This window comes from Apaloderma vittatum, unplaced genomic scaffold (assembly GCF_000703405.1).
Source record: "Apaloderma vittatum isolate BGI_N311 unplaced genomic scaffold, ASM70340v1 scaffold8854, whole genome shotgun sequence".
Taxonomy (NCBI): Eukaryota; Metazoa; Chordata; class Aves; order Trogoniformes; family Trogonidae; genus Apaloderma; species Apaloderma vittatum.
The window spans coordinates 16,616-26,264 of record NW_009710899.1 but is presented as its reverse complement, the minus strand read 5'-3'; the positions used below and the strand labels follow the sequence as shown (position 1 = coordinate 26,264).

At 41.3% G+C, this 9,649-nt stretch overlaps 1 protein-coding gene across 1 annotated transcript; it reads right to left on the bottom strand.

The window, feature by feature from the left end:
* Positions 1-766: 766 nt before the first annotated feature.
* On the bottom strand, positions 767-6,301 carry LOC104272442 (tyrosine-protein kinase transmembrane receptor ROR2-like; the record flags this gene model as incomplete). Its single annotated transcript, XM_009867435.1, has 3 exons — positions 767-937; positions 2,673-2,987; positions 6,174-6,301. Coding segments are annotated over 3 exons (614 nt in total), but the record flags the coding sequence as incomplete, so codon positions are not given.
* Between the last annotated feature and the right edge of the window lie 3,348 nt (positions 6,302-9,649).

Genomic DNA, 9,649 nt, shown 5'->3' with positions numbered 1-9,649 from the left:
AGAGCCTTCCTGCCCTCCAGCAGATTGACATGAAGCATGGTATTAAGTGACTTTGTCATGTACAAAGACTATTATCACTGTAACAGCACTGAACTGAAGGCTGTACCAATACAGAGAAGTGAGTGGGACAGTACTAAGCTGTGAGAGCTGTGTTTTTGTTTTTGCTATCAGTTATGCAGTGCAGAGCCTCTAGCAGACAGTGTAGGACTTTTCTGATAAGATTTTCAGTTTTATGACATCTCTGCTTCTGCACTTTACAGGGTTTCCTTCCAACAAAGCACGGTGATGTATCTCCCTCTACAGGACCTGAAAATCCTTGCTCCCTGCAAGATGCTGTACAGAGCAAAAGCAACAAACCACTGTGCAGTGCAAGCAGACCAAACACATACAGCCAATATGTACATCAAGTCTGGCATTTGACAAGTTAGAACACAAACTGCAGCAGTATCGTTATTATCTCAGCTTAAGCACCCAATACAAAATAAAAAGGTGTCACAGTATCTCATTTACAAGCTCTGATCTCCAGAAAATATTAAACCCTTACAGCACAAAAAAGAGTGTCACATTACAGTAAGTGACACACTTGAAAGCATAACCTTGTTAAGCGTATTGTACTTGCAAAAATAGGGAACATTCAAAATTACACAGGATTCAGAACAACAATATGGGAAAAAAGAAGGAGAATACATACTACAAGAAGGTATGTCACACAGTTCCATGCGTATGTTTTTATTCTTTGTAAAACACCAGGGCCCATCCATCTGACCTCCAGGATTTCGGCAATATGCATGACCTCCACCTAGCTCTGGAAACTGTGCGCTTGTCAGTTCATGGTTGTGAGGACTCTGGGAGTCCCAGAGTTGGCAAGTGTGGCCGGACTTGGTAACACTGACTGTCCCTCTGTAGTCTGCTCCGGAACCATTGTAGCACTGATGGTCTGCAATACAGGGTTTGACAAAATGTTGCAAATAACAAAACAATCAAGGGCCAGTAAGTACTAAAGGGTGGATGTGTAGAGACCATGCACACAAAAAAGTACTACGATTTAGGTTGTTCAGGAATTAAATGAAATCGTGGGGTTTGTAATTTCAGTTCTGTGGGTATCTGTACTGTTACACCCAGTTATTTCTGGATTCTGCCCCGGACTGTCTCAGCTCTATGGCTATACACACCAGTTGATACTAAGGAGCATGTATGGATCTTTAGATACATGACAAGGTAAATTAAACTAAATTAGAGCTTTAAGTTTCACTCCAGGAAAAGTCTTCAGCTGCAAACAGCGTAAACTTCCCATCACTTTTATTTCTCATCATGTTCCCATCCTCCTCACACTGCTCACTTCCTAGAGAAATTAGTGGTGCATTTTCTAACACCTCTTGCCAAGTTTCCCTCCTCTTGTTCTTTACAAAGAAGGGATTTGGAGATTCTTGTCTTTTGATATATCGTTCTCAGATCTGCTGAACTCCTTACTCTCTGTATTTTTGCTGATATCCTCTATTCGTGTTTTCTGAGTACTTGTTTCCCACATGTATTAACTGAACCAAATCATGCGCTTTTCTGCATGTTTGCAACATTACCTTTTCCATTTTTCTGAGTTCCCCTCCCCAGCCCTCAGGACTTCACCTCTCTCCAAGTTCTTCTTCCAATCCCCCAAGGTACTCTCTGCCACAGCTCTTACACTGGAGGGAGCATTGCTGGCTCCAAGGATCACAGACAAGCTTTGCCAGCTTCTGGTGGCTCTACTCGCATTCCTTTTGCTTAATACCCCTTCCTTGGCTGACATGTCTTTGTCATTGTTTTCTGTTATGTCTGCTTCTCAGCTACACTAGATTATTATCTTACTAGATCACAGCTAGTCACACATGCCCACTGTTATGCCATGACCCCTGCTTCTAATTGTGAGTTCAGACAACGGATGTTCAGTATAATCTCATCACACTTTGAACTTTAAACATCTTTAGTCTCTTGGAGGTTCCTTGTTGAACATTGCAGGGGTGGTGATTAATTGCTAGGAAACGGAGTAGGTGGAAGAACTGTCAGCACACATAATTACTGGCAAGCGAATGGCCCTTCTACTCCTGGATGCAAACAGGAATTCATGGAAATGATATTAAGGTTTTCACCCATGCTGTGTGGGTGAAGAAAGACAACTACACTCCATGCTTGATTTAAAGGATTAATATTCTCATGGATTCCCTTATAGGGAAAGTGAACATTAAATATTTAATTTCTAAACAGATTTTTCCAGTGAAGTTTCCACAGCCTATTTAGGTTTATTGATAGGTAAAAAACCTCACAAATAGCTCTATGGGGAGCGCGCACCCAGTAAAGCAAGGACTGAGCCAGAGGTGGGACTGGCATGTGGAAAGGGAAGCCTGCAACACACTGCTGCTCCTCGCAAATCTGAGTCAAACTGGTTATGTGACTACAGTTTTATAGCCCAGCATGGTTGACATAATCCTTTTCAGTACTAAGCAGCATTCTTTCAACTTCCTTGCCATTCTGACTATAACTGTGCAGACTTATGGTCAGTATTATCATGATAAAAAGTAGTATTGTCCAGTATAGTAGTACTTTCTTTACAAGAATGACTGATAAAATATTGCCTTTCAGATGCAACCTGGAGAAGCAAGAAACCTACTTCTTCCCAATGATGAAACACCCAGACTTACATCGGCTGAGTCTCTCCACAGGGATCCCAATCCTTATGCAGTTGGCAGCTTCCAAGGTGTCAGGCCGTGGCAGATCCTCACACTTGGGCAACTGTAGCTGCATCAAGATCAGGGGGTTTGAACGAGCGATGTTGTATTCCTGTCTACAGAGATCATTCTCCAGAACTTCACACTCATCCCGGCACAGCTCCCGCGGCTTAGGGGTCCGAGACCGCTCGTCACACAGGGGAAACACAAAGTGGCAGAAGGACGGTATAGCGAACTGTGAGCACTGATCAGACAAATGCGTTGAAGTGCCAATCATGGTAAATGCAGCTGGAAGGGAAAAGAAAAACTGCTTAAGTATCACATCACAAAAGGCACGAAAAATAATGTAATTTTCATGTCATTTGCCTTTTACAACTTTCTTGTTTTCTTGAAGATCTGAAAGTCTACTGAGCAGCAGGGAAATGAGGTCATTTCTGCCGTAAAGCCAAGCTGACAAACGCAGAAAGCAAAACTTACATCCCACTATCCCTCTGATGTCTGTACAGAGCTTGTGGGACCCCTGTCCTTAGTAAGGTACCCAAGTCACTAGCACTGAGCAAACTGTTGGCACTTGACTAACTTTAGCTTGAAAGAATAAGGAGCGAAGGCAAGATGCATCTGCCAGGAGGCTGATATGTCTCTCCAAAGCTCTTAATTATGTAAAATCTATATGAGGATCATCTTGTTTCTTCCTCCTGAAGACATTTTGATCAATTAGTAAGACAGGTGTTTTTCAAGACTTGACAGGCAAAAGGAAGCATATACCATCGGTATTTGGGGAGATACAGCTATTAACAGACATGAGAAATCTAGCAGGCAGCAGTTTTGGGAAAAATTAAGATGAATGTCATAATGAGTGAGGAGCTTAATCCTACCCTTCAGCTCTCAGCATCTACATACCAACATTTGTCTGAGAGTTTTCTCACACACTGCAGAGAAAAGACAAATGTGCATCATCGATCTGGCCATGAATCAAGCTTTAAATGTATGAACTCTCACTCCCACACTAAAAAGCATCATTTGTGAGCAAGGCTTGCTAGGCCATGCATTCCATTAATGCATACTGCAAAAAAGAGAGGAAATGAGCAGTTTAAGTCATTCAGCAGTCTATTTACAACCTACAAATCAATTCCTTCCCTCTTGTCCAGCTCTCTCTTTTCAGCCATCTATTTCTTGATGCCACCCGCTATCAGAGTCTCCTGCCTCTTCCTAAACACCACACATGCAGTATGTTTACACCTTTGCCTACTTTAATATGAGAACATCATCACAGGAATGTAAGTGTTTATCAGTCATGGAGGGAACTCTGCGTGCAAGCATGAAATCGAGCCTCAAATGACAGGAGTCACATGTGTTTATCCCGAAGACTAACAGGGAAAAAGAAAACCTGGAGGACTGAAGTGGTCACTGTTGGTTATTTGAACCACAACACTCATTTTCGTGAATGCGTTACAGAATTTAGATCAGCATGAGTGAAGAGCGCACAATTTACAGCCTTATTTTGCTGAGAGGCAAAAAAGCCAGCAGGACTCTGTGGTGGCATCTAAGGGGTTTATTCTTTTTTTAGATATTAAACAGCATAGCAAAGACATTGCTAGCCACATATTTCCACAGGCCAGGAGTCAGGTCCATGCACTCTTTATTTTTTGCCTTTCAGTCTTTCAACTTGCAGCTCAAGTCTTCCTCCAGAAGCCTCCTTCCTTTTTTAATAGAAGGCAGAAATCCTCACCTAACCACATGGCCAGGACCAAACAGCACCAAGGGCCACAGAAACAAAGGGAGTGTATTTCACACATTAGCACAGGAGGGAAATGAAAATCCGCAATGAGGGCTCCCCATTGACGTCTCCTGTAACTTCATTAGCTGTTCTTGGCATCGGGCAGTAGGTGTCACCATTTCCCACGCACAGCCTGCTCCAGAGGCCCTACGGTTCTAAGCAAAAAACTGCCCTTAGGAATACGGGCAAAACTATAAGCAAAATCTCAGCAACAGTTACACAGCAGATTTTCTCTCTTCTTTTGTTTTTTTGAGCCTAATAAGTTACAACATTTCAAAACTACCCTGTCGTTTGTACAGAGAATACCCAGTATTACGATACTTGTTTTACATACATGACGACTTGTAAGAACCAAGTATGCTGTAAAATCCTTATGGTTATTTTGCATAAGGCATTTGGTCTCCCCTTCAGGTCTATAATCAGCGGTATTAGGGAACCAGCAGCCAGGTTATGAGTCTTCATGTTGTATATTCCAGAAACAAGTATAACTTGATCAATAAACACTTTCTGGAAGATACCACATTTTTTTGTTTTAATGTCTTTTTCCTTTTTATAAAAAAGTTTGTTATGAACCTACTTTACAGAGTTACAGATTTAATTACTTCAGACAGCTGAACATTTCCATATTTCTGAAAAACATCCAGACAGCACAGAGACTATGTCGTAGGGAAGAAACTGTATCAATAGCATGTATTAATTAATGATGTAATGGTAAAAAAGGCTGGAATTACAGCAGAAAGGAGGGAGGGGAATGATTCCTAAAGGTACAAGGAAAGGTCAGCACCTGGATTTGCCAGTCCCAGAACCTGATCAAGAACACACAAACAAATCCCACCTGACCTGGATTTCTGGTTTGACAATGAGCCTTAAAGGAGATAGAGTTGGCAAGTGAAGTCAAACTCTTTTCAGCAAATAAATACGTTAAAATTGCAGATTCAGTTAGTTAACTATATCTGGCCAGATGCAAATAAGCTCCTGCTGGATTGAGTTAATTTGCCATATATATTATGATTAACAGTTCGCTATATTCCACAGACTCATTTGCTTGCTCTACTTGTGAACACCAGTGTCACAGCTGCTAATGTCAGCTAACCAAGGTCCAGCAAAGAAAGTCTGTGTTGATATACAGCCCATTAAAAGTCATTAAGGCTTTGGATGCATGTTTGTAACTCTGTACCAAAACGATGATCAGAGAAAGAATTAACAGAAGCAGAGCACAGGAAGGTCAACTTTTGTTTTATATAAATCAATGTGAAATACAGATTCTTCCAGAATTATGCAACAGGGGAGGAACCCCACATTAAAAGTCACCATACATTATTGAAGAAAGTAAAAACCTAATAATTTTTCATCATATCACGAATTACTTTAGAAAAAAACCCCAACCAACAACTTCTATTTCAATCCATTATGCAAAAACCTCCAATATAAACTACAAGCTGTTAAAAAGTCAATACTCTGACATTTTACTTAAGGACATGGAAGACATTTCTACACATGATAGCAGCTATTCAACTTCCTAGCTCCAAATTCTGCTAACTGCACAAGTGGGAAACTGGCTTACCTCCTCTAAACCTTAACAGAAGTATGTCACAGTCATTGGCAATAAAACTGAAAAGGATGACAGCACTATTTATACCGGAATTGTACACTTTTACAAATGGTTTTTGCTCTAATACAGAGATGTATAAGCTTACCCGTAATTCGGTTTTCAATTTCCCCTTGCATTTGGAGGGAGTCCACATAAATGGTCCTGTTTCCAATAATTCGTGCACACGCAATTCCCCTGTATGGCTGACAGAATCCGTCTTCATGGTAATCTTCTCTGAAAAAGACAGGTTAGGATTTTAAAAGTAGATGTCTATCTGTCCCCACTGAATTTTTATAAACTATATTATCATTAGTATACTCTATTCCCATAAGACTGAAAATCTGAAATAGTTCTATTCCCCAGGTGCAACATTCTCCTCCAATCGTCTCTGTGCTACCTTAGAAGTATTAACGAGGCACCCTGTAAATAGCTCATTAGAGAAAGAAGTAAACCCAAGATTAATTTAAAAATCATATGTTAATAATAATGAGATTTTACAGATAAATCTATTTAAAAGCCTTTAGTCTGAGTCAGCAACATATATCTCGTTACATGTCTCCATGGATTTTTGGCATCTAGCTGCATCCAGCACAATGAGGCTAAGAGTTGGTTCCCTTCTACCACCTCTCCCTTTCTTCATTTCCTTTAGCGAGCAGCAGAAGGGATCTTTCCAACCTTTAATTAAAACATGGCATAATTTTGAACTCTGAATTAAGTAAACAGAATAAAAAGCAATCAAGGTTTTAACCTCTTTCCTCTCTAATGAGAGTCAGTACTAAATTCCTCTTCCAACATATATTCTAACACATTTTGTAATTTAATGGGGATTTGGGCCAAATTTTACTCCCTTAAATCAGCACAAATATTTTGACATAAAAGCATTAGCATAAAGGCCCAGTGATTCAACACATCATCCCCAAAGACGCAGTAAACACTACGGACCTAATCTGAGGGTCATAAATGTCTGAGCCCTGAAAAGTGACTTCAGAGTGGGACCACTCTCAGCATGCTGTCTGTTTGTTTACTCTGGCATGGCACAACCTCTGTGCTAGGATTCACTAGACTGATGGATTTACATCATGTCATTCACTGCATGATGGACCAAAAAAGGTATACAACATAATCTAGAAAAACATTACTCCAGAGTAGTCCTAGGACACCCAAAACCTTAATTGGCTTTTGTAAAAAAAAAAAACCAAAAAAACATCAAACCAGTTCAAAAAGCTGAGGTACCTCATCAACACCAGTGATTTTTGAAGTATTGCTTCAATACACCCTTGTGCTTTGTACTTTATTATCTTTCCATATCAATATCCATTTTGGTCACCCATGTTTCTACCTGTCCTGCAAATACCTTCACCCTTCCTCAGGGTGCCACAGAGTAGTGAATATGTGTAAAACCACATAACTCCAGCTGGGCTCAATCAGCACAAAACCCTGCTGCCTGACAAAAGCTGGCCATGATGAGCACATCACCCAACACCCACGCAGTGCTGAAGGCAGGCTGTTACTCCTAGTATCTTATTCTGTCTCAGGAATCTCTTTTAATTTTTCCTCTGTAGTGTCTCCCTGACAATGCTCATCTCTCCAGGGAAATGTTACCACTATTTCTTAAAGTATAAACTCTTCAGATATGGAAAGGTGGATGGGACTGTCCGTGCAGTGTGCCTAAAAGCTGGAACCGTTGAGCAGCAGCTCTCCCTTTCCTCCCAAAGGGACAGAGACTTCATAGAATCATAGAATCCTAGAATGGCCTAGGCTGGAAGGGACCTTAGAGATCATCTAGTCCAACCTCCCTGTCATGGGCAGGGACGCCTCTCAACTAGATCATGATACTCAAGGCTCCATCTGACTTGGCCTTGAACACCTCCAGGGAGGGGGCAGCCACAACGTCTCTGGGCAATTTATTCCAAAGTCTTGCCGCCCTGGTACTGAAGAATTTCTTCCTAAGGTCCAATCTAAATCTATTCTCCTTCAACTTAAACCCACTTCCCCTTGTTCTATCAGTGGACACTCTTGTAAAAAGTCCCTCCCCAGCCTTCCTGTAGGTTCCCTTCAGGTATTGGAAGGCAGCTATTAGGTCCCCCCAAAGTCTTCTCTTTTTCAAGACTCAACAATCCCAGCTCCCGCAGCCTGTCCTCATAGCAGAGGTGCTCCAGCCCCTAGATCATCCTTGTGGCCCTCCTCTGAACACGCTCCAAGAGATCCACATCCCTCTTATGGTGGCGACACTAAAACTGGACGCAGTATTCAAGGTAGGGTCTCACAAGAGCAGAGTATAGGGGGAGAATCACCTCTGCTGACCTAAAAGGACTCAATCCACCACACAACTGCTAGGTAAACCATCGTCATATGAAGTGTTTCATGCAGTTGTTATCTAGATCTGGCCTTTATTTCCTACCACAGTATGACCGTTAAATATTCAAACAAGAATGTTCCTACGCGGTAGGAACATTCTGCTTCCACAAAGATATGTAAGGTTTTGCTTATGGTGAATGAAGTAAAGGAGGAGTCTTTCAGTATCAATTAATTCCTGCAGTGTAATTATTTCATAACAAAACCTCCAATTTTGCAACAGTTGCATCATGCCTCAAGGGATAAAAATGTCAAAGCATTCTGTCTGTGCCTCTTTTATGACCCTTGAACACCTCAGTAGGAAGTCAGCTATTCCCACAAGGACCTGAATGAATACGAAACCTCTACTTAACCTCTTTCTCACAAGTAAATTCATACCCTATCCTGCAGAATAAAGTCTGCAATGTATATAACTGAAACTGTACCTCACACTTCAACTTTCAGTGCAGGGCTCTCTTAGTAACACCAAAAACGAAAAGAAAAAAAAAAGAGAGAGAGGGAGGAAAAAAATCTCTACAAAATAGCACTCTGAACAGCATGGGTTTGGTGACAAAAACAGTGTGATCTCTTACTCAACTCAGTTTATTTATTTCTGTCAAGAACTTCTAAATACATCCTAGGTACTATATATACACACATAGGCTCCCCTCTTCCATGTTATAGTCAACTGCTGATTAAACTAAACTGGATATGACCATTACCATGGACGCAAGCAAAAGTAAACAGTAACCTGATGTCAGATACTCTGAGAGAAGCTGGGCAGTTATTCCACATGCATCTTTGTCAGGTCAAGAAACTCAGTGAGTACAGTTTGACCAGTAGTAGTGATCTAGGGGACAAAATTACATTAGTCTTCTTAGGAAAACTGTTGACTTCAACAAAGCTGCCGAAGCGGCAGCACTTAGGAGTCTCCTTACCGACTAGCCTTCCCTGAAGCTACACGTATACTCAGCACATGCAAAACATCCACAGCAAAAGGCACCTGGGGGAAACGTGATAAACCAGAGTGGAAGCAGCACCACGCTCAGTTCAAACAGGAGCCTTTGGAACCACGTGAGGCTTGGAATCATGCTCCAAATCATATGCTAGCAATTCAGTTGCTGATCAGAGTAAGAGTTAAAAGCTGCTGAAAATAGGCAGAAATACTGAATCTTCAATTTCCTGCTGCTTGAACTGTAAAGTCTGCTCTAATCAAGAACCCTGGTAGAAGCAGAAATCTGACTCTCC